Below are 26,370 nucleotides of genomic sequence, written 5' to 3'. Positions count from 1 at the left end.
TTTAAAATGTTTATTTCTGTCTTAATCTCTAATTGAGATTCTGGCTGATATGTACGTCACTTGACGATGTGTGTCAGAGGAAGAACAATTGTTTGTATATATGTGAGGTCCAAACCTGTCTTCGGATAGTTGACTAAACATTGTAAACAACTTCTCTCTTTGCTTGTTCCTCTTTTCATATAATTTGCCTTCGTTGTAATTCTTGTGAAAAATATCTACAACATTAGACAAGCACAACTATCGGGATTCCCCAGTCACGTAATCATTGTAACGTAAATTCACAGCCTGAGACTACACAGAACAAAAACATAATGGAATCCGTGTTCGCTATATTGTAGTTATGTTTGTTTATTTATATTTCAAGTCTTAACAAGTTTTAGGTCACCAGCGTAGCTCAGTCGGCTAAGGCGCTTGCCTGCCGATCCGGAGTTTCGCTCGGACGCGGATTCGATTCCCGCTTGGGCTGATTACCTGGTTATTTTTTTTTCGAGATTTTGCCCAACCGTAAGGCAAATATTAGGTACTCTACGGTGAATCCTTAGTCTCATGTCGCCAAATATCATCTCGATTTCACCAATCCTATTGACGTTAAATAGCCAAGTGGTTGATACAGCGCCGTTAAATAAAAAAAAACATTTTCTTTCCCTTAATCGTATAATGAAACATGCAAAAAATTAGTTAACCTCCGTAAAAGATCATGAATCACAATGTACTTCATGTGTTAAATATTTGTCAAACTGATTATTATCATTAATATTTATGTATCTTTGATATTAAATTTATTAATGTTTTTATTTATATTATTTGTAGTGTTTAATTTAATTTGCACCATAAAATGTTCACGGAGATTTCACATTTTTCTTGATCATTATCATGTCTTCTCTGCAGTGCGTTTTCTGTATGTGTGTTAGATTTGAATAAACAATTGCCGCTATCGAAAGCGTGACTGCACGTGAAATTCTTCTGCGTAAGTTAGCGTGTAAGATGCTACAAGTACGAAAAGGGCACGGATGGCTGACTTTTATGCTTTATGCAGGAAATAAAACGCCACGGGGAATCTGCAAAGTAAGAATGAAGAAGAGGCCAGCAACCTGCTCTAATTTTGCCAACAGTATTTCAGAATTGACGGTTTGGAAGAGCCACAAGGAAATCGCAAATGGAAGCCGAATTATACTGTACTTGTATTAGACTTATAAATATCTCTATGCTTTACTCATGAAAGATTTTACCACAGTTCTATGTTATGAGAGATTCATATTTTATATAATCTTGTTGTATGTTTATAGAAAATGTATGTTACTGATCTGTTGTACATGCAATATGTTAAGGAAGACAAATAAATAGCCTTAACAAAAGAAAGTGTAATTAATTTATATCGTGTCAGTTGTAAAGCATAGAAAAGCTTCGAGCTAATATCGTTTCACCATGTGGAGAGGTCCACAAAGTCACTCTCTCTATTACATATAGCTCAAGAGGAAATGCACGATTGAGCCCTTCGGGTTGGAAAACTGAGGTACGAAGAGAAATCACCACTGACCAAAGAATCGAAGCAGTTCTTGACAAGTTACAACTTCTTCCTGACAGTGTTTCGGGTCGCATATTTTGTTCTTTCCTGTATTAATATCTTAAGATCTACTCTGACTTCTAACAAAGGTGGAAGTATTCCTTTCAACAGCTACATTTAGAATTGAAAACCTTTATAAAATTGCTTATCAAGCCAAAATTTTAATTTGAAACCTCTAGAGGATTTTTAATTATTCACGACATTTTCTTCTCGTTGTGAAAATTAATTTTAATTCTTCTTCTTTGCCTGACATAGTCTCCCTATTTTACTGACTTAAAAGCCTATACGATGTAGGGTAGGAAGGATATTTTCTATGGATCGACACTAGATACGTCCACACATTGCGGGTTTCCCTGAATGTGGGATTAGCACTACGCTGGTCCACCGCAGAGACATCACAGGACAACCATAAGACAACGGACAATCACCCAGTCCCATAGACAGAAGAGAAATTTAGATTTTATTTCCTGGTTAAAATTAAGAAACAGAGAAGAAATACCCTTGCACTTAATTAAAGTTATTAAATGTGAGAACTCTAATATTATGAAAGATGACAGAGTTAATGAAAAGAGAATTTTAACATCTCAGACATTTCGACAAGGCTGTTCAATATCCTATTATTTAATAATATATATTTAGATTATGCAATAAGAAACTGAGAAGCAGAAAGCGAATACTGATATTGAACTAAAACGAAACATTATTTAAACTACCAATGTTGTTATATTATTATTCAGATGATCAGACCCTATTGTCAGAATCAGATAATATGTTACAAGAAAGATTATTTAATCGTAACATAGTGGTTAACGGCCATAATTTAATTATATCTATACAAGAAACTATTTTTTGGAAGCATTCATTAAGAGAGAGCGGGAAGATGATTTTAAATGACTGAATCACAGAGCAAATTAATCTTTTTAAATACTGTATTCCGTTTGCGGTATAAGTAACAATTTCAAGGAAAGAAAAATTTCAGGTCTTAAAGAAAAATCACGAATGTATAACCTATTGGAGTTTTATGAAGTGGTTGCCGTTCTTGCGTTGTTATGTAGGCCTATGTGAAGCCTGGATACTAATGAAAAAGTTGTAAACGAATCTGAGCGGCGGAAATGAAGTTTTTGAGGTTAGTGACATGTTAAAGGCTAATGATAGAGAAATTAAGTTATCAGGATGTAACTAAACATTTTGCCATTAAATGAAACGATAATACGAGTAGAATACAGAAGTAAACGAAAGTAACATTTAAATAAATAGTTTGGAAATAATGTTGCAAGAAAAGTTTTACGTTGTGTACGGAAGGGAATGAGTAGCCTGGACACCAAAAATGAAGATGGTTACAACAATCCTTTGATGTCGGAACCATCACAAGTTAGTGCCTAATTTCTGTATGAAGTTGATGGAATTAATAAATCAAATTATTTCTGCGTATTTGTGTATTCAGCAAAGAACCCCTTCATATTGGTAGATTAATAGACGTTGTAAAAAAAAGAAAGTAATTTTTTAAAAAATATAAATTGTTATGAAGTTCAATTGAATATATCTCATTGTTTTACTTTGGGCTAATCATTGTAGATAATAATTATACTAAGATAATTTACTTTTCTGTGTGTAGGTCTTATTGTGGTTCATAAATCTTAGTTTTCATATCTCAAAATAAGAGGTATTTTACATGAATTTAAAGAAATTTTTATAATTTGCTTAGTAAAAACTATACATAGTGTTTCAGAAATACTTTGACAAATCTTGGGGACATGTTCAATAAAAAAAGTTCGTATAAATATATGTCCGAAAATCCTTAGTTTTTTAGTCATTAATGAAAGAACATAATGAAACATCTGTTATTGTCAGCTTTGTAGCAATTTTGCAACTTTAATCAATTCAGAAACTCATAACAAATGTTCAAATGACAAATGACTGTAATAAACAAGTCTCCTTGGCAACACATAGCCATCTAGGATGTAATGGGTGCATCAGCACACTTGTATCGATAATATCATTCGATGTTAAGATGTTATGTTTTATTTAACGACACTCGCAACTGCAGAGGTTATATCAGCGTCGCCGGATGTGCCGGAATTTTGTCCCGCAGAAGTTCTTTTACATGCTAGTAAATCTACTGACATGAGCCTGTCACATTTAAGCACACTTAAATGCCATCAACCTGGCCTGGGATCGAACCCGCAACCTTGGGCATAGAAGGCCAGCGCTATACCAACTCGCCAACCAGGTCGACATATCATTCGATTATCTAACAAAATGATTTATTATCGGTTACAAACTTGAGTTAAGTTGTTGGATTGTAACTCGAAACGCGTTGAACTAAACTTCCATTGTTATGTGTTTCTGAATTGATTAAAGTTGCAACACTTGCTACCAAGCTGACAATATCTAACATACGTTTCATTATGTTCTTTCATTAATAACTGAAAACTAAGCATTTTCGGATGTATGTTTATATGAACTTTTTGTCTTGTTTTGTTGTGAGGAATATGCCCCCAAGGTTTGTAAGAATATTTCCGAAACATCCTGTATAGGACTAAAAAATGGAATATTTTGCCTGAACTATTGCATTTTAGTAATAGCTTCGTATTTTAAAACGTATTATCGTGCTTTAATTATACAATAATGATTCTTTTGTGTGAATTTATGAATATAACAAGCTACAAGGCTCTTCTCATCTTTAAGAGTTACATTGTACCCATTAAGTTTGATACTGATTTCTGTTAATTTTACCAGTTCATACAACGTTTGAAATACATTAAGTGCCTCCATTCTTAGAGACAAGAAAGCACTGCCATTTTATTTACTTCCAAAATTAAGGAGCTTTTTTTTCAAAACGACACTTATCATTCCCTTAACTTTGTGGGAAATCACGGAAAACGTTTTTAGGCCTAAAGTTTCTTACCAGCTAGGCAAGAGACACTATGAAACCAGAGAGGTTGGGTGCATTTAGAATCAAATGGGAGCATGAGACTCCTTGATTCCAAAACTGGAACTAATATTTTATCGCAATTTTGCCGTGGACAGGAGTCAGTTTGATTCCAGTAGTACATTTTTAACGCAAGATTTTAGTGGTTTAGAGGGCATTCTGAAGCCAAATCATACTTACATTTTTCAAAGGAATATTATAGATGCTTAACGCACTCTTAAAAACAGATGGAGACATCGTGTTGGGAAAAATAGAACTCACACTTTGTTAATTCATCAAAATAGTGCAGGTTTTATTTTTATACATTTACACTCATACACACAACATAACAAAGTACACTATTTAACATGAATAGGGACACAGTCAGTGAAAACAAAATGCCTTCTTCATCACATACACATTGCAGTACCAGTTCGTTTCATGGCTCCTTTGCCTCAGTGAAATCCTCCATACCCTCCTCCATACCCTCCCCCGTATCCTTCATGACCTTCGTGGTGGTGCACTGGTACCGGTACCGGCACTTTCACTGGATAGGGCACTGGTTTCTCAACCGGGTAGGGCACTGGTTTCGCGACTGGGACCTTCACTGGATAGGGCACTGGTTTCTCAACCGGGTAGGGCACTGGCTTCTCTACAGTCACAGGGTATGGCTTGGGTACTGGGACAGGATATGGACGATCAACAGGAACCTTCACAGGGATCGGGATCTTCTTTTCCACTGGGTAAGGCACAGGCTTCTCAACAGGCACTGGGATGTGTTTCTCAACGGTAACTGGGTAGGGTTTTGGTACTGGGACAGGGTAGGGACGATCAACTGGGACCTTTACTGGGTAGGGGACCTTCTTCTCGACTGGATAAGGTATATGTTTCTCAACAGTGACTGGGTAAGGCTTCGGTACTGGTACAGGATACGGGCGATCAACTGGTACCTTTACTTCCACTGGGTAAGGACGATCCACAGGCACTTCAACTGGCACCTTCACATGGACTGGGTATGGCTGTGGAACCGGCACCTTTACATGAACCGGATATGGAGCAGGGACAGGGACCTTCTTTTCAATGTACACAGGATAAGGCTTTTCTACGTGGACAGGATATGGCTGTGGAACAGGCACCTTCACTTCGACAGGGTATGGAACTTTCTTCTCAACAGGAATATGAACAGGGACAGGGCGATCTACAGGAACTTTCACAGGGTAAGGCACCGGTTTCTCTACAGGGTAAGGCACTGCCTTCTCAACTGTCACAGGGTATGGGCGATCTACCGGGACTTTGACGGGATAAGGTACTGGTTTCGCCACAGGATATGGTACATGTTTCTCAACCGCTACTTTGACTGGGTATGGCTGTGGTACCGGAACGGGGACCTGCTTGGTGATAGTAATTGTCTTGATCTCATGATGATCTCCCCCTGACAGACCTCCGGATATGTGTCCTCCGAAGTCATGACCGAATCCTCCTCCTCCTATAAAACCGCCATCGTGGCCTCCAAATCCTCCGTATCCCAAACCGATGATTCCTCTCTTCTCCTGAGTCTTCTCCTGGTCAGCGGCTTCGGATTTCTTTTCTACTGCTGAATCCTCAGACGATTTTTCTTTCACTTTCTCCGGTGGTGTGTCGGCCGTTTCTTCAGCTGAGCTGAGGATGGCCAACGCCAGGAAGAGGACACCAATCTGTAGCAAAGAACATACTTGTGAAACCTGGAAAACATTTTAGCATAAAATTGAAACATAGTACATAACATTCACAATTCAACTAGCGCAGCGTGATGTTTAAGTTATACATTCACGTATTGAAAAGAGACAGTTACTACTTTTATAAGAGACAGTTATTACATTTCAACAAAAGTATATTTTGACGTTTTGCACATATCTGTGTGAAGCATGTTTTCTAACTGGTGTATCTTTTTAGTAATAGGGCTAAAGAAAATGTAGACATTTATAATCAGTTTTTCATTATCACGCTAAATGTATTTTGTGATGTTTCATTGGTTTGTTTACTTTTGTTTCCGCATGGACACGTTACGTTCTATTCCTACACTAACATTTTAACCGGGTCTCACGAAAGGAAATGAATTCTACCTTGACTTGTTCTTTCTACATCGCATGATAAATGTGATGAATTTCATTTACAATGTTGCTGATCTTGGTCTTTGCTCAGCAATGCAACGTTACAAGGTAGATTATGCAGATGAAAGAAGCATTCTTTGGGATGTTTGTCATTAAGTCAGAGTTATTACACTTTTATACTAATATAATTCATGTTCTGGAGTGTGCAAGATGAATCTGAGTGTTTATTGTTACGACATCTACCTATGTAAAGTGTTATGAATAATAATACTAATTCATAATACACTTGAAAGAAGCATTCTTCGGGATGTTTGTCATTAAGTCAGAGTTATTACACTTTTATACTAATATAATTCATGTTCTGGAGTGTGCAAGATGAATCTGAGTGTTTATTGTTACGACATCTACCTATGTAAAGTGTTGTGAATAATAATACTAATTCATAATACACTTGAGAAAGAATGAAATTATCTGGAGTGATTTTCCAGATACTACTTATGCTTTTGAATGGTTTCGAAGATATGCGACACTCGAGTGGTTTAATAGGTCTGTGTGTTTGCTTGAGTTAAGATCAGAAGACCTTAGTTTCACAGTTTTGCGGATTACTGTAATCATTTATTCCGAAAGTTTTTGCTTTTTCATGTGTGATAACATTTTTATTTAAATAAATTATGCATTTCGCAAACACTTTCACAATTTTATAGCTCTATAACAAGGGAATAATAGCATTAATAAGAATGTTACTGAACGGAGGTGACCGACAAATATTTTCATAAAATAATTTAGGGGATCGATATGTTAATGTTATGAAGAAGCATGAATATGAATTTGAAATTCTAGTAAGGGTTGTAAGAAAGAAAAATTGAAATCAAATTCGAAGATTATGTTCATACATTGTGCATTATAAAAGATTTATACATACACCGTATACTGTATCGTAATTCCCTCTATTTTTTCCTGAAAATTTTGGCTGTGAAAAACTAGGGGGATATTTTGGGAGTATTTTTCCTCAGGGGGATTTATAAAGCAATCGTTAGTGCTTGCTTATTGGTCATTGTAGAAATAGAAAACTTGCCACCACAAACTAGTTGAAGGGAAGTTCCAGCGACCTTTGAATAGTATGGTGCTAGCTGAATGTGATATATGATATTTCCTATCTCGGGTGTGACAGTCTATACAGGGTCATTGCCGAATGCTAGTCTTATGTCTACATCTCTTGCTTTAGCAGAGGTGAAAGATCATCCAAGCAATATCGTGTCAGCACGATGATTTCCTCAGCAATTATAGCTGGTTTTGCGGAACCGATTTCAGTGCCTACTATTGTCCCTCAAATTCATCACGATCCTGGGTGGTTACCGGTCCGAAATTTCATGAGAAAATTTCTTCCTCCGTGAAGTTCAGAACCAGCACTAATTTCCTAATGGGAATCCAAACACGACGCTTTTGACTACGGCAGTACGGTGCGATATTTAATTTATTTTTATAATAAAAATCTTAAGGGGTAAATAGCGAATGAGAGGCTTATATGATAAAATACAGTACTGATATGTGAGATTAAAAAATAACAATCATTTTAAAACTCATACAATTTTCGAACTTATTAATTAATAACAATTTTCTTCTTTTACATGATGGGCTACATAAAATATTCATAATTTAGTATCGAAATGTGTCTTATATTTCTATGGAATAATCAGGGATATGTTTCAGGCCTGGCGGGCTCTGGCTGCGCCAGGGTACTATTTTTCGAGTCCGGACGGCGCCAGGGCACTTTTAATGGTTGTATTATTGTCAAATTTTGCTTTTATAAAAAGTCATATTTTTCTCATATGTAAGCAATTTCATAATGAGGTCTACTCCCCAGACATAAGAACCCCTATATCTAGATTCGAAACCATTATTTTCGTTTGGCATTCCTTCAGTATTCCTGCGACAACGGTGATCAAGACGTTAAAGACGACGACGACGACGACGAAGACAACTACTGTCGGTACTACCGAAATCCCAGAGCCAATGCACTTTTTTGCTTATAAATAGACCACTGGGGATAATACAGGGTGAAATTGAAATAACCCTGCAGATTTTCAGAACGAATAGTTCATGTTGTATGTAACAAAAAAAATGTGTAATACCGTATTGGTGGAAAGTTCATAGTTTTCTCAGAAAAAATGTTTTTCCCAAATGTTTAACACTCTCTTATTCTGTAACTATTGCGAGTAGGATCGTGATTTTTGTCCATATCGATAGAAAATCTAATAAAACATCATTTATCCCTCTGACGTATTTCAATAGCGTGGACGGTTTTCGTGTAAATTTAATTTAAAAACCACTGAACGATGCGAGCAAATTTAAACGTCGTAGCGAGAGAGGGAGGCTCACGTACAGAGACATATCTGAGTTCGTTGACCTCTTACATCTTTATTACGAGAAGAAAGTCGACTGTGTTAGCGGTGATGTTGCCAGAGTGCTGAAATTTCCAAATTAATTTTCTGATTAACCGTGTATTTAATAAAGAAACGTAATAGCGTACATGTTTTCTGTCCATTTAAGTGTACCCTATGTCCCTTTCAATCTGCAGGGTTATTTAATTTCCACCGTGTATAACAAGTTATGCTGATGGATTAAAATGTTTCTATTATTTTTGTCTTGAATATTTGAAAGGCATTTAATATTGACAAGTAGGGAAACAATTGATTTCTTTCTGAATAAAATCTTTAGTAACTTATTTTATTCATTACAGTGTTAAGTGGAGATAATCCGATGTTTATAATTGTTCTTGGTGATACAAGTGGAAAATAGTGTCATTAATTGTCTTTTAATTGACATTAATTGCATACGTGTTACTTACCACAAATTATAGTATGAATAATGTGACAGTAAATATAAGTAATAAAATTGTATGAATTACAGAAATGAAAGCTATTCTACGGAATGAGCCATACTTCGTAAGCAAATAACTTTTATGTACTTTTCCACATTATGTATGTGTAAATAACTTATGTGTTTCAGCAAACGGAAATGAAATCCAGAACCGGCGTTTAAAATGAGAAAGCGAGCTCCTATTTCGCCATTAAGTTTGATTACCAAATATTTTAGGTAAGGTGATGAAATCATGTGCAGAAATTACGATAAATTCAAGTGAATTTATTGCTTCTAATTTCATGTTAGGTTCCACTGTTTTGCCATATATCCTTGATATTTCTGTTTTCAGAAAGTTATTGATTCGCCATTAAATCGGATAATGTCTATATTAATTATTATGTAACAATGGCGCTGGAGTACATTTACTCTTGGAAATTTCGTATTATTATTATTATTATTATTATTATTATTATTATTATTATTATTATTATTATTATTATTAAAAAGACCACTAAACTTATATTACAGCCAAGGAGTAAATTTGCTTTTAAAATTACGTTATTTATTCTCAAATATAAAAAAATGCAATGAGTAGCGTTATTTAGTAAAAGAAAAAGATCAAAATTTTCCGTAACATAAAATGAACATTGCACGACATATAGTGACACCATAGTTAAAATATTCATTTTCCTGAATCAAGGTTTACAATGAGTTTTACCTGTAGTTTCCATATTGGATATTAATACTACGGTCCTTTTATAATTATAATAATAATAATAATAATAATAATAATAATAATAATGGCGGAAACGGCGAAGTCCAAGTAAATGTCCTGTACTACAGTTTTTCTCTTTATACTCAAATTGAAGGGTTCAGAACCATAGTGGGCCAAGCGCCATTTACTAAAATCGTAGAAAACAAGGGTTAACATGAAGTTATTACCATAATTCAATGAAAACATATAGCAAGTGATATCAAGTATACACATTAAAAGTAAATGATATGTCAATCTTCATTAAACTATGATATTCACTTCACTTTGACCCTTGTTTTCTCAGTTTTTAATAAATGGCGCTTGGCCCACTATGGCTCTGAACCCTTCAATTCAATTCAAATTTTGTGGAACTTGAATCCGAATCCTCTGCGTGAGAAACCGAACGCTCCGGTCGTTCTTATAACGGTGCGTCGAATATGTCGGTTAGAGGGTCGTTCAAAGCGTTACATAAATCTGTGCTGTGTTTATGAAGCGAATCATCACGAAACACACGTTGTTTAGATATACTTTCTTTGCATGACATGAGCGCGTCCTTGAGTTTCTATGTACATCAACCTTGCCATTCGTCACTCCTCATCAGTTTATTCCATACCGCGTCTATGACTCAGCGCAAGCTGTCTGTTATTCCATTTGGACGTCCCAGGTTCGATTCCCGGTCTGACCGTGAATAAATTTATTGTAGACGAAACAGACGTTCTCAGAGTACTCCCGTTTCCCTCTTTCATTCACCCAACATTCTCTATCTTCTTGTCACTTCATATAACCTACAATTTAGTTCAACTAGGCTGGGTGAAGTCTTGAGGTGCAGGGTGACCAGATCTGAAAATATCTTTGAAGGACAATGTGACGAAAAAGGAGGACAATGGGTAATTACATAGTGTTCTCATGTAATGACATTATTTTGTAAACTTAGATGTTACTTCTGTGTCTATTATTGCTCCTATAGGCCTACTGTTCATCTGATAATACTGTATAATATATTAATTCTCTATGTAATTGAAAACAGTAATAATAAATATTGCCCTAGTTATGAGCATTACATGTGATAAATTTAGTTTAGGGACAAAATTGCCAACGAAAATAAACTTTTTTTTTGTAGTTGCTACCTCAACCCAAATAGATAAAAAAAAACCTTTTCCGTACTAAGAAATAATATGTGTTATAAAGAGTTAAATTTTCAATAGATGTAAATTTTAAAAATGCCGGACATGTTATATTTTTAAATACCTGGAGGACATGTCCTCCAAATGCCGGACGTCTGGTCACCCTGTGGGGGTGATGATAGTGTAGGATTTAAAGGCTTGTAACTCGTCTAGGGATGGGACCAGACTTTGTCAGGGCTGGGGTGGGATGGCTCGTCTATCAGGATCGGTTTGACGAATGCCATCTATTTCAGCTTACCTGTCGAATTAAAACAATAATCGCACATAGTTCGCGAAATGGGCCGATGTAAACTTAAATAGACGTGAATGGATGCTAGGTCAGCAAGCCAGCCATCTTATTTCGTCTGTAGTCAATCTGATTAGATTATGCACTTTAATCTACAATTTTAATTGATGTAATTTGGCGATACACCTCGATAAGAAAATTCCTATGAGTGGCATAGAAATTTTTATTTTTAACTGTTTTAAATGAAGCTTATTCTTTGTTTAATTTCTTTAATTTTAATTTCAAACAGGTAGTTTTCCTTGAAATACGAGTAGAATATATATTAATCCTAGTTAATGGATGATGTGTAGCAAATTCCTCAATCGAGGAAAATGTTCGTTGCCTTGGCGTTGTAGCCTCGCATAATGTAATATAATTTCAGTAGAATATTGTTGGAAACTTGATCCTACAAGTGTCGGCGAAGACAATGCTCCCTTTCGCCGGAAATGAAATAAGCTTTCGCTGGTTATTTGATATCCTCGGTGGAGGAATTCCTGCAAGCCTGTGTACGAGTATGTGGGAAGATTTAAATTTCGTGAGATAAAAACTCGAACGCTGTTGTAAGATACTATTATGGGAGAAAGATTCATAAATAATATAATTGAATGGTGAATTTTCAAAACGACTTAAGTCCCTAGAAGTAGTTTTGAGAAAATTAAAGAAAACTGTTTTTAGCCTCGCTGAACCATATATTGTTACAATATAATTTTTATATGTAAGAGAAATAGTATTGTATTCTTCTTCAGGTCGTAAAAAAATTAATTATCTTCAGGACTTAAGTCGTTCTGCAAATTAACTTCAATCCTGCATCATAATTATTAGGTTACTGACACATAAACTTGTTTAACTAAATGTGTTTATACCGAAATCATAAAATAACATAGCAATTGTTGAACAACATTATTTTGAACAATTTGTTAATCACAAGAGCACAGACAACTCTTAGGATTGTTATAACGAGATCACAGCTTAGTTTCATCTTTCAATTCTTTGTTGTCTTCAATGCTATAATGTTTTCGTAAAATGTATGCACGTCTTCTTCGTCACGAATGTACTTAAGCATTTTATGAATATGTTAAATTTTGGTTTCATTGATCGGGGATAAACAATTGTGTTGGAAAGTGTGGAGAAAGAATGATGCTGAAAATGATAAAGAAGTAGAAAGGGAATTGGTTTTGTCACTGGGTGAATAGAACTGCCTACTGAAGGATGCACTGGAAGGAATGGTAAACGTGAGATAAATTCGGAAAGAATTACCAATGAGAACAGACAAAAAACAATTTGTCAGCTGAGTGTATGACGAAAATTACATATTATGTAAGTTTCTTCAATATTTGACAGGAAAAACAACTTAAGTCCAGGACTAAAGTTGTTTTGCCCTAACCAAATATTCTGCTGCTAATAAAAACTATACAAAAGTCGCGGATTAAAGTCATTCTGATACTAAACGATGCCCCTTGCACACAGTAACATAATCATGCTCTCAACTCAAAACTCCCAAAATGTGGACTTAAGTCGTTTTGAAAATTAACCATTCAATTAATCTATGCTGTTAATAAGAATATAAAATTATGATACCATTCTATTTATATTACTGTCTGCATTATATTTCAAAGTCTATTTCAGAACTCGAAAATCAACAATGAATTTGTCAGCACTAGTAGATCCAGTCCTATTCCAGCCACTTTGACACCAAAGTATCATGAATTGGATCCCCGACAGATAATAATTATGAGTTCTGTGGTCGATAAATAGACAAGAAGATTTTCTTTCGACATTTGTTTTGCTGTTGCTCAGTTACTGTTATAGCAAAATTAATCAAACTTTAATTACTTTACTGTACTTTAAATACATCATTAAGCGGAGAACTAACTGTTTAACTATAAGATTTTATATAATACTCAATAGAAGAGATTTAATGAATAATCTTACACAATACATATTCACGGTGGCTTTCATATAATAATTTTAACTAATTATTAAAAAATTAAAGCCATGGAACTTTGAAATTAATTATCATCGTACATCTATCTATTCCAGTCTTTCTCACCCTCCGTGAACACCTCATTTTGGCCAGCTTTTACCCCTGGAAAAGGTAAGGAAAATTGTATTTTATATTAATTTATTGAAAAAATGTCCAATTATTTATCTTTATCTTTATTTATCTTCAGACACAACTTTGTACAATTGGCTGACAGGTGGGGAGAGACTCATAGCAATAATCACAAGACCTCACTTAGATAACACTGGATATCGTATCAGCTTACAGATATTATTAACTTAGGAGGTAATAGAATACATGACCGTAATTCCCATGAAAGCTGAGCGCCTTCGTAGCGTCAATACTTTTCATATCTATTGTGCACTGGTACATGTATGTTACTCTAAACTTGCTAAGCTTCCACAACTCTCAACAGCCCTTCTTGATAGATAAAGGGAAAAGAAATTGCAACGTATTTCTTATGAAGAATACTCTCAAAATTATTAGTTTAGTGTCTGTCAGATGATTTTCGTTGTAAAGAAAATGAAAAGTAATTTAATCGGTTATTTCACAAACCACACAAGTCCATTTTAGCCAAAACGGGTTTACTGTGTTTCTGACATGAAAGTAAAGATGGTAAATCAGTAAAACCAAAGCGTGTCATATGAGTGGAAAAGAACGTGTGAGGGAGTGTAGACAATTCGGAAAGGAACAACATACAATTTTACAATATGTAGTACCGGTACCTGCAAATAATAATGCGTCTACCGTTATATCTACCGTAAATGTACAAACTTTAAATGTGATCAGTTTTAAAGAAGTGCAGTGTTCACCGATGTGAAATAAGAGTTAGCATGTCTGACGTGTAACGAGCGGGTCCGAGGGTTCAAATCCTGGTTAAGACTAGTTACCTGGTTGAAGTTATCTCCTGGGTTTCCCCTCAACTTATTAAGAGTAAATGCTGGGTAACCTTTAGGCACTGGATCCTGGGCTCATTTCGCTGACATTATCACCTTCATTTCATTCAGACGCTAGATAATCTTACTTACTTATCTATTTTAAGGAACCCGCAGGATCATTGCTGTCCTCACATAAGCCCGCTATCGGTCCCTATCCTGTGCAAGATTAATTCAATCTCTAACATCATATCCCATCTCCCTCAAATACATTTTAATATTATCTTCCCATCTACATTATGTCAGGTGAAGAATATAATGAATACAATGCATGCAGTTCTGTGTTGTGTAATTTTCTCCATTCACCTGTAATTTTATCCCTCTTAGCCCCAAATATTTTCCTAAGCACCTTATTCTTAACCTCTGTTTTTCTCTCAAAGTAAGAGTTCGAGTTTCACAATTATACAGAAAAACCGGTAATATAACTGTTTTATAAATGCTAACTTTCAGCTTTTTTGAGAGCAAACTGGATGACAAAAGCTTCTAAACCGAATAATAACAGGCATTTCCCATATTTATTCTGCGTTTAATTTCCTCCCGAGTGACATTTATATTTGTTACAGTTGCTCCAAGATATATGAATTTTTCCACCTCATCACAGTTAATGAAGTGTCGTAAAATAGACTAATTAATTAAAAGAAAAGTTGATTTTATCTATCAATTTCATGTGTTGAAAGATTTCGCTGCACAGTTATGGCTTGTTAAATACCTAAACGGTATATCATGTATTAACATTTCAGTTGAAAAAGGTTTTAAATAAATGGATACTGAGATTTTAAAACGTTTGGAATTATTATTCACTTGTAAAAGAATGTTTGGAATTTAGTCGGAAGAATTCTATTACTGGCATCATCCCCGGAAGTTGTGATTTCTGTGCAAATTACTTAGTCACGCTTTGTTAACCAAGGAAGTTATTAAGCGTCGACGACCCCCGCAGAGACAGAACGTGCAGCAGAGAATGCCCACTGTCTCAGCGTAGATGCACAGTCATTGTGCATTTATACTCGGACATCCCATCCGCACTGCGCTTGCGCTCCACACTTTTTTGAAGACTATCTGATTTCATGTAATGGTGATGAAAAATAACGGTAGTCTTTGTACTACCGACGGCTCTAATTTTATACAGTAGTGGCAAACAAAACCGGACCGACCCTTGTAGCTGATTTCACTTGTTCACTCCAGAGCACGATAGACTGGTAACTAAGACTTTTGTGGTTCGAATCCTGCTTGGGAAGGAAACTTTTTTTGTTCCTTATTCAAATTTATTCCCAATACTTTTCTATTGCAGCGATATTTTACTACTGAATTAACCTCTTATTCCCAGAACATGAATTTTACCAGCAATCGAAAAGTATTGGGAATAAATTTCAATAAGCAACAAAAAAAAGTTTCCTTCCCAGGGAGGATTCGAACCACACAAGTCTTAGTAACCAGTTTATCGTCCTCTGGAGTGAACAAGGCTCTGAAGTCAGCTACAAGGTTCGATCCGCTTATAGGCAAACACACTTATCTCGTTAATGCACCGGAATAAACACAATTTCTGTATAAATTATTCATAAGAAAAGATAAATAATTGGAATTGTTCCATAAATTACATACGCAAAAATAAAATTTCCGTAATCTCTTCCGGGAATAAAACAGTCAGAGTGTGGCTCTGATCGAGGTCCAGAAACAATGGGGACACTTCCTTCCTGTTTTCTATAGCCGTGTTTACGGATACTCTACCTCTCTATACACATAACCTATTAGACAGACCTACAGCACTTTACACCTGTCGTGGTTCAAATCTTGTATGGGTGATTATTTGACATCCTTCAACTACAGAGTTCATTAAGGGAATATTAGATGATACAGCGATAATGGTGTTAGCGGTAAAATATTAATGGCAAGGAAACTTAAGTATTTGGGGGAAATCTGTGCCTTTGTCACCTTTTTCGCGAATAATCTCATCAAGGGACGTTGTCAAGTGATTGCGCTCCGTGTATGGATACTAAAGAATGTAACTAATCAGTAAACTTTACATGTTCCGGAATTAGGAACTTGAAGTTAATACCGTTTGATTAAAATTTGTGTTAATTGTAATATTGATAATAATTAATTTTATTTATTTATTTAGGGGCTTGGTTTATTTAATTTTTGTTTCGTCCTCACTCGGGTACGAATTTTTAAGTTACTAAACATTCAGAAAGAGACTTTCTAGTCATTCAGTACGGCGTTACACGAATCAGATGAGATTATTGTATAAAGCTGTACAACAGGATATATAAATAATTGAAAAAGTATACAGATTTTCACCCGTTTAAATGTACATTGAAATATACCATGTTTATTTCAAACTATAGTACATAGGGAATAATTGCCTTAAGAATGTATAAAAAATTGAAATTGTAATTCCAGTAGCTGGCCATGTAGCCTATAATAAATTAGTAGGCTTTGTAGAAAAGAAGACAATCTACTGATTATTGCCAACTTATAATACATGATTCTTTGACAACAAATTATCAGTTTTAGGTTAGGTGATTCAAAATAGAGTTAGTGTTATAATTTCAGTTGTGTACTTCATTTTAAAGTTTTTTTTTTTTTTTTTTTTTTTTTGTCATTAGGTTACATAACTCTTTTCTGAAAGAATTGTTTCCATACAGTTCAAAAAAATCTTTTCTTCTGTAGTACAATAATTCATTATTTGAAGATTAATGCCATCAAACAGAATTTTAGTTGGCAGTAATCAGTAGACAGTCTTCTTTTCTACAAGGCCTACTAATTTAATACACATGGCCAGCTACATGAAATTCCACTTTCAATTTTTTATACATAGATTCCGTATGGAAATGTTAATTTCCTATGTACTGTACTGTAGTTTGAAATACACAATACGTCATAGTAATGATTAGGGATGTGATTATATGGTGATTACTTTACCCTGATTTTGGTGATCAAAATGGTTTCGTTACGGTGAATATTTCGTAAAAAATTACAAGTAATTTTGTGCATATTTCGCACTGTAAAGAAACTTAAAAAATAGTAAAATTACATTTTTTTAAATTATTATTGAGACAATGCCTTTGAAACTAACAGAAAATTGTTTGCATCATTAATTAAATTCATCATTCTACTTAATCCCACTTAATGGCACTGCCTTTTTGATCACACAAAAGTAGTTGTTGCGGGAAAGAGAAATGACCGTTGTTTGCTTGTACTGCTCCCTGGAAGTAGTCCCTGAAATTATGCGTACATTTGTTGCCAGATACCGCACGTATATAATATTGAACGATTAAATATGTAGAAATGTTCATGTGTATTTTATAACGAAGAAAATTTTCACGTTTTACTTGGAAGAAAGAGGCATTTTTCGTGCGAATTCTCCATAAAAACTGTTTCTTGCTTTTTTTTTTTTTTTAAGATCATGGTTATGAAGTAATTTCGTGGACTTCTATGAATTTCGCGAAAATTCGCGAATATATTTCACTTAATTTTGGACTATCATTAAAGTATTTCCATTTTCCGTGCATAAAATTGAGTTTTTAACACATTTCGCGCATATCGTTAATACCAAATTAACACACTCCTAGTAATGATGTACTATTTTATATGTTATAATTGAGAATAAATATTGGGAATAAAACACAATATAAAGAGTAATTTGTGAAATATTTATACATTTCATTGTCTAAAATGTTATTTTAAATATAAGAGGTATTTACGCCAAACTCTTCGTAACAACTATTTTAATTTTAAGATTACTATGAATATTTATATTTGTCTAAACAGATTGAAATGACATTAAAATTCGTACAAAAATGCTCTAATAGTCATAATCTAGTGTTTGTACGTTGCATATATCAGAGGAAATAAAACAAATTTATCACTATTATTTCTTCTTCGAAATGTGAGCATATGCGTGTGCAGTTCCTTTTGGCCGATTATCTTACAGTGTATAATAATCAATAGAAAGATTAAATAAACTATTAATATGGTATAAGTACTTAGCCATAAAATGTAATGTTTTACAAAGGAGATTAGGATCGAATATCTATTTCTGTATCGGTAATCGAACCCAAAACGCTTTATTTATAACAGAATGCGAAACAGAGGAAGATAAATTATAATATCTTCGCAAAAGTAAAAAATCTGCTTAGTTATTTATGTTCACAAGGTTTGGACCCTTCAACCCATTTCTTTCCTCATCATTGCATAGATTAAAACCACAAATAGTAGCGGGAATTTCACTTTATGTGGTATTTTTTGTGTGAAATTACTGCTTTAGACTACACAGAACAGACACTAGCCAATGGATACATATGTAATGCCTATAGCAATGAAGGTTGCACTTCCAACCCGGGTATCTAACTGGTGTCCACTATATTTGTAACAATACACTGGAAATTTAAGCACAGCGGAGAACTTCGATTATTTGTTTTAATATGCACGATATTAAAAAAATAATTGGAAACATTTAGACAGATGTTATACGAAATAAATACAAATTGAAAATTCCACTACATTTTATCCTAACTGTATCAGTGACATATTTTTTGAACGAATACTAAATTTAAACGCCTTTAAGATTAGGCTGCCCGCAGAAAGGGATAGTGCTCTTGCCTTCTGACGACCTTGAATGATCAGCTGTTCTGTTCTCAGTTCTTCCTTTACCTAAATGCAATGCATATCGTAATGTCTCCTGCAGTAACTCCTATGTGACATATTTATCGATTTTGAGATTTTTGCTCTATTAAATAACTTAAATAGTGATACAACAAATAGTAAAATCTCTTATATGTAATTATATTTCTTTGTTTCGAAAATGTAAGAATTCACATTCTCCTATATACGGCTGCCATAGGATGAATAAATGTTTTTTCTCTTCCTACTGAAAAATTGTATATTTTGCACATAATAGTTATTGCAGGAACAACGACGATATAAGCATTACGATATATACCAACAGGTAGAAGAGGTTTGGTCTTTTCATTGCCTCTGTTACTGAAACAAATATGTGCACTTATTCCCTAACACTGTACAGTATCTTCGTCAACAGCAATAAATCTTGAACGCGAATATTTAATTTTTTATCGAACAAGTATAATTTGATTTCATATAAAGCACGTCGTTGTGTATATTTTTAAATCGCGATGATATTCATTGGGAAAAATCGATCCAAACGCAAATCTGGTTAATTGTATTCACCCGAATGTTGTAACACTGTCCGTCGAGGATAAGAACACTTGGCACTTGTGATGCTATATAGATGCTATGACTCACCAACAGTCGCATGATGTCGGGTACAATGCAGCAGAGATGATCAGTCCTGAGCGACTGGATGCCAGCGGAAGATGATCCTCAAGTTTATATACGGTGCCCCCATCTTCGTACTTTCCAACACGCTTTTCTCGGATAGGTAAGGCACAAGCACGCACCACACATGATACGCTCGCTGCTTTCTTCCCCCTCTCCACACATATTCCGCAACCAACACCTCGAGAAAGTTTTTTTTAGGGTAGGTAGTAAAATTCATTGTATATTATATTTGCAGACAAACAATGGTTGCTGTGCTGTGGATAATGTACAGGAAGAAAGAGAACAACAGTGCCTTGGAAGAATGGAATGGTGGGGTAATAGGGTAGAGACCAGAAGTTGCGATACTGACAATGACTGGTAGCAGTGGAGGGGACCCACGAGTCCAAGAAGTATCTGGGATAAAATTATGATTTAGGACGTTGTCTTTGTTCGAAAATTGATATGAATTCGTGGTGTCATCATCATCATCATCAATATCATAGTCTTCATCATCATCTACCCTCAGGGGTTGCATTATTGATTTACTCTATCCGTCCCCACTCTCGCGAAAATTAATACCGGTAGGTAATTATGAATAAACTATTAAACAAGCCACTGCACTGGCGTAGTATATAAGCAGGCTAATAGTCAGAATTTTGTACGAAATTATTCTCGGCATGGTTTCGAATTCAACTTAGACTGATTGGCTGAGATTTATTTTTCTAAGATTCTCTTTTTTTTTATTTAATTGGTTATTTTACAATGCTTTATCAACTGCTATGGTTATCTACCGTCGGATTGAGATGAAGGTGATAATGCTAGCGAGATGAGTCCAAGGTCCAGAGCCGAGAGTTATCCAACATTTGTTCTTGATGGGTTGAGGGAAAACACCGGAAAAAATCCTCAACCAGGTAACTTATCCCAACAGGATTTGAACCCGGGTCCGCTCATTTCACGGTCAAACGTGCTAACCGTCACTCCACAGCGATAGACTTTAAGATTTTCTGCAATTGTAAAGTGGACATCAGGTAATTCAATGACAAATCCTTGAATTCTACTCGTGAAATACCATTTGGCTGTCACTAATGCTATCGACGACAAATAACCACCTAGTTGATACAGTGTCGTTGAATAGATATTAGACATTCAAATGACAGTCATATTGCCAGCATGACAGGACAACAAACAAAAGGACTTGCACGTTGTCTCAGAAAGAAAAAAATAAATTTACTTTGTCGCTGGAAATCGAACCTGGGTCCATAGTCCATTCGCTACAAACGCTACTGGTTGAGCCATAGCACAGGAATGCTACACTACCACCACTGCTGCAGCCACCATATGATAATGGTAGCGGTTACCACCATCACTATCATCATTAGCCATAATCTTCACAATAGCCAAAAAAATCACTGTCGCCATTAACATCACCATCACCATTTACACTATTCGCCATAACCTTCACCATAGCCATAAGAATCGCCGTCGCCATTACCACCACCATGACCATTTACCACTATTCGCCATAACCTTCATCATAGCCATAAGAATCACCGTCGCCATACCATCACCATGACCATTTACCACTATTTACCATAATCTTCACTATAACCATAACAGTCATCGTCGCCATTACCATCACCATTACCATTTACCACCATTTACCATAATCTTCACTATAGCCATAACAGTCACCGTCGCCATTACCATCACCATGGCCATTTACCACCATTTACCATAATCTTCACTATAGCCATAACAATCATCGACGCCATTACCATCACCATGACTATTTACCACCATTCACCATGTTCTTTAACATAGCCATAACAGTCACCGACGCCATTACTATCACCATGAATATTTACCACCATTAGCCATATTCTTTAATATAGCCATAACAATCACCGTCGCCATTACCATCACCATGACTATTTACCACCATTCACCATGTTCTTTAACATAGCCATAACAGTCACCGACGCCATTACCATCACCATGATTATTTACCACCATTCGCCATATTCTTTAACATAGCCATAACAATCACCGACGCTATTACTATCACCATGACTATTTACCACCATTCACCATGTTCTTTAACATAGCCATAACAGTCACCGACGCCATTACCATCACCATGAATATTTACCACCATTAGCCATATTCTTTAACATAGCCATAACAATCACCGTCGCCATTACCATCACCATGACTATTTACCACCATTCACCATGTTCTTTAACATAGCCATAACAATCACCGTCGCCATTACCATCACCATGACTATTTACCACCATTCACCATGTTCTTTAACATAGCCATAACAATCACCGTCGCCATTACCATCACCATGACTATTTACCACCATTCACCATGTTCTTTAACATAGCTATAACAATCACCGACGCCATTACCATCACCATGAATATTTACCACCATTCACCATGTTCTTTAACATAGCCATAACAGTCACCGACACCATTACCATCACCATGAATATTTACCACGATTAGCCATATTCTTTAACATAGCCATAACAATCACCGTCCCTATTACCATCACCATGACTATTTACCACCATCCGCCATATTCTTTAACATAGCCATAACAGTCACCGACGCTATTACCATCACCATGACTATTTACCACCATTCGCCATAACCTTTAACATAGCCATAACAGTCACCGACGCCATTACCATCACCATGAATATTTACCACCATTAGCCATATTCTTTAACATAGCCATAACAATCACCGACGCTATTACCATCACCAAGACTGTTTACCACCATTCACCAACACCACCATCACAATTTATCGCCATACACAACTATCACCTTTCCCATCGCCATTTACCATAATTTCCATTACTAACATCATCACAATTTATTACCTTCCACGACTACCACCAATACCTACCCCATTTATCGTCATCACTATCACAATTTATCACCACTCACCATTACCACCATTACCATCATCATTTACAACAATCACCATTACTACCACCATCACAATCTATCACCAATCGCCACAATCGTCATTACCACCATCATCGCCATCCTCATCACCAATATCATTACAATCACCATCGCCCACGTTGGGTTTAGAAGATAACTTAGCTCTGTAGTTGAAAGCGGTGTTAAAGAAAGTCTTACTAGACATGGCTACATGACGCTAAACGACACATGGCAAACACAAGAGGCTAGCAGTCCCCATAGAAAAGTATAAATTTTCACTCATTTTCGCCATTTAATTTGTACGTAGAAGTGTTACTACTTGAGCCGGAGCAGAGGGCTGTTAAATCATCTTCATCATCAGGGATAAGGCTTCTTGGCTCTGCTCTCATTGTTGTGAGGTTGATAGGATTATGAAGTTCATGCATTTGCATATTATTAAAATATTGAATAATTTCGAGGGTAAAATTGTTCCGGGGCCGGGTATCGAACCCGGGACCTTTGGTTAAACGTACCAACGCTCTCCCACTGAGCTACCCGGGAACTCTACCCGACACCGATCCAATTTTTCCCTCTATATCCACAGACCTCAAAGTGGGCTGACAACAGTCAAGCAGCCAACATTTGAGTGCACACTAACTCTGTGTGACTTTAAATTGTGGTTTTCTGTTACGTACAGTGACGTGTATTATACAAATTAAGCTTTCAGGAATAACTCCCTGTAAAGTTAATTTGAATAATTTCGAGGGAAAAATTGTTCCGGGGCCAGGTATCGAACCCGGGACCTTTGGTTAAACGTACCAACGCTCTCCCACTGAGCTACCCGGGAACTCTACCCGACACCGATCAAATTAACTTTACTGGGAGTTATTCCTGAAAGCTTAATTTGTATAATACACGTCACTGTACGTAACAGAAAACCACAATTTAAAGTCACACAGAGTTAGTGTGCACTCAAATGTTGGTTGCTTGACTGTTGTCAGCCCACTTTGAGGTCTGTGGATATAGAGGGAAAAATTGGATCGGTGTCGGGTAGAGTTCCCGGGTAGCTCAGTGGGAGAGCGTTGGTACGTTTAACCAAAGGTCCCGGGTTCGATACCCGGCCCCGGAACAATTTTTCCCTCGAAATTATTCAAATTAACTTTACAGGGAGTTATTCCTGAAAGCTTAATTTGTATTAAAATATTGTTATTTATGTGGTGATTATCTGTGCGAACCACACATTTTATAATCTTTTAGATAAATTTTATAGTGCATATGAATGCGTATTGCTCTACGCTTAAAAATGGAATGATAAATTCATTTAACGTATTTTAATACAGGGTGAACCGTACATAATGGAATTAATTTCAGGAGGTTATTCTTTGAGAATCTTTAAACAAAAAAGCTCTACAGTTTTGCTCGTTTTTACTTCCTTTTCGAGATGAAAAGTATTTTATATGAAACATTTGAGAGCGTGTTTTGCGAAAGTCATTGATTTAATTCCAAATATGCTCAGTCAATTTAAGAGATCAGTGTATTATGATAATAAATGATTGATAGAATTTTAGTTTTATTATCTAAATGTGCAGAAATTTGATCTGAAGAAATGTAACTTTTCGTTCTGCAAAGGAATTTTACAATGTTATATTTGCTCGGATCAGATTTCTGCACATTTAAAGGACAAAACTAAAATTCTTTCAATCCTTTATTATCATAATACAATGCTCTCTTAAATTGACTGAGCATATTGGGAATTGAATAAATGACTTTCCCAAAACACACTATGAAATATTTAATATAAAACAATTTTTATCTCGAAAAGAAAGCGTATTAACTTGTTTGAACTATATCTCAAAGAATAACCTCCTGAAATTAATGACGTCACTTACGGTTCAGCCTGTATATGTAGAATATTTTTATATTGACACACTAGTAAAAATTAATTAAAACGTTTAAAAAGCTTGCTATTTTAATTGCAATAGTTCACAGTATTCTGTCAGATGTAGAATTTGACGGAAATTTAGCCTTATACAGGGTTGTTTCCGATCTCTGATAACGAATTTGAATGACATCATGTAGGTCAGGAGTCACACGACAGCTGAACTGTGGCGTGAGGTGACAGACCAGTAATGAGTGATCTCATAGTCAGAGTACACGGCGACTCACAGCAGAAATTGCCAAGCCTTTTTTGGGAGGGGTACATAACAACCCTTTCCGGTGCCAAGTACAGTTAAGTGAAAATGAAAGAAGCCTGCAATAAAGAGGCATCTTCTACGTACTTAATAATATTGGTAAATACAGGTACATTGACTTCTTAAGTTTCTTGAAGAGAATGAGAAATCTCTCATGGAAATTCTTTCATAACAGAAATATGCCCAATAAAAGTGTTGTTATTAGGCTAATGCCAGTTTGTATTTTTTATTATGAGCAATGTCATTTTGTAATTTTTTCTGTTTTCTTAATGTGGTTTATATGACAAATCTTCAACAGTTAATGCATACATTGTGTTTGCATTACTTTAAAATTAGATAATTAAATTTCTGTTTGCAGTACTGAATATTGTATGTTTACAAAAGGGAGTTTTTCGTGAAGCTGTAGTACTAGTAAGTCCTCAGTCACTTCCTGCTGTATCACACTTACAATAAGAATAACAAGATTTGTCTCTAACGCCAGTCGTATAGTCAAGGAGTAATAATTATTGGATTGCTATAATATATATATATATATATACAGAATGATTCAAAAGTCCCGTGACATAGACAAACTCCGCTATTATTGCAGATAGCGAAAAATGGAATGAGAAAGTTGTTGGAAATGGGTAGTTTTCAATCTAATATGCTTGAATTTTCAACGTAGAATGTACCGTTGAGGCTGTACACTAGTATGACATACCTGCCAGTTCTAATGCTGCCACATTAGTGGCTTTTCGACTAGTTCTACCGGATTTTAGATGCGTATTATTTAACAGATAAAAATAGTTGACATGCAGAGTTTAGCGGTTATTTAACTTCTCACAGTGCAAAGAAGCATTTCTTTATATTGACGGCATATGAATTCAGGGGAATTTCATTCTTGCCTGGCGATTTTCCTTGAACATGTATTGGCATCACTGCTAATCATCGTCATCATTTCGTAATTTACCCGATACACTACATATCTAAAATCCATTAAAATAGTGGAAAATCCACTAATTTCACAACATTTGGACTGGCGGGTGTGTAGTACTGGTGTACAGCCTCAACAGAGTATTCTACGTTGAAAATCGAGCACATTAGATTGAAAACTACCTATTTCCAACAACTTTTACCTCTTTCCATTTTTAGCTATCTGCACTAATAACGGAGTTAGTCTATGTCCTGGGACTTTTGAATCACCCTCTATATTATATCTGCAGTGCTTGATAATTTATTGAAAACTTACACTGTTTTATGTCGATTTGATTTTTTTCTGTATGAATTATTGTAATGGGAGGAATACTTATGTATTTTTTTCCAAGCGAGCAGATGTTCCGTAAGTTGTCAATAAATTATCAAAAAAAGGTTTGTGGAAACTGACTTGTGTCACTTTTCCCAAGCACTGCAGATACAT

The 26,370-nt window shown here is 35.5% G+C and overlaps 3 protein-coding genes across 3 annotated transcripts in view; 1 reads left to right on the top strand and 2 right to left on the bottom strand.

Annotated features, from left to right (window-relative positions):
* LOC138697754 (general odorant-binding protein 84a-like) overlaps nucleotides 1–1,343 on the top strand; it is a 30,377-nt gene extending 29,034 nt beyond the window's left edge. Inside the window, exon 7 of the mRNA XM_069823246.1 lies at nucleotides 1,037–1,343. Coding sequence (XP_069679347.1) covers nucleotides 1,037–1,069 — 33 coding nt within the window. The 3' untranslated portion in view covers nucleotides 1,070–1,343. The remainder of the gene's footprint in view (nucleotides 1–1,036) is intronic.
* Nucleotides 1–26,370, bottom strand: part of LOC138697766 (phosphatidylcholine translocator ABCB4-like) — a 264,750-nt gene that overhangs the window by 230,463 nt on the left and 7,917 nt on the right. The gene's annotated exons all lie outside the window — the stretch shown is intronic.
* LOC138697807 (uncharacterized) lies at nucleotides 4,760–19,973 on the bottom strand. Its single transcript, XM_069823330.1, has 2 exons — nucleotides 19,827–19,973; nucleotides 4,760–6,169 (listed from the first exon to the last, which is right to left on the bottom strand). The coding sequence occupies exons 1-2, from the start codon at nucleotides 19,836–19,838 to the stop codon at nucleotides 4,931–4,933; spliced, it is 1,251 nt and encodes a 416-aa protein (XP_069679431.1). The 5' UTR covers nucleotides 19,839–19,973; the 3' UTR covers nucleotides 4,760–4,930.

Source organism: Periplaneta americana, chromosome 1 (genome assembly GCF_040183065.1).
Source record: "Periplaneta americana isolate PAMFEO1 chromosome 1, P.americana_PAMFEO1_priV1, whole genome shotgun sequence".
NCBI lineage: Eukaryota > Metazoa > Arthropoda > Insecta > Blattodea > Blattidae > Periplaneta > Periplaneta americana.
Note: the sequence above shows the minus strand (reverse complement) of the source record. Positions and strands in the feature narration are given on the sequence as shown.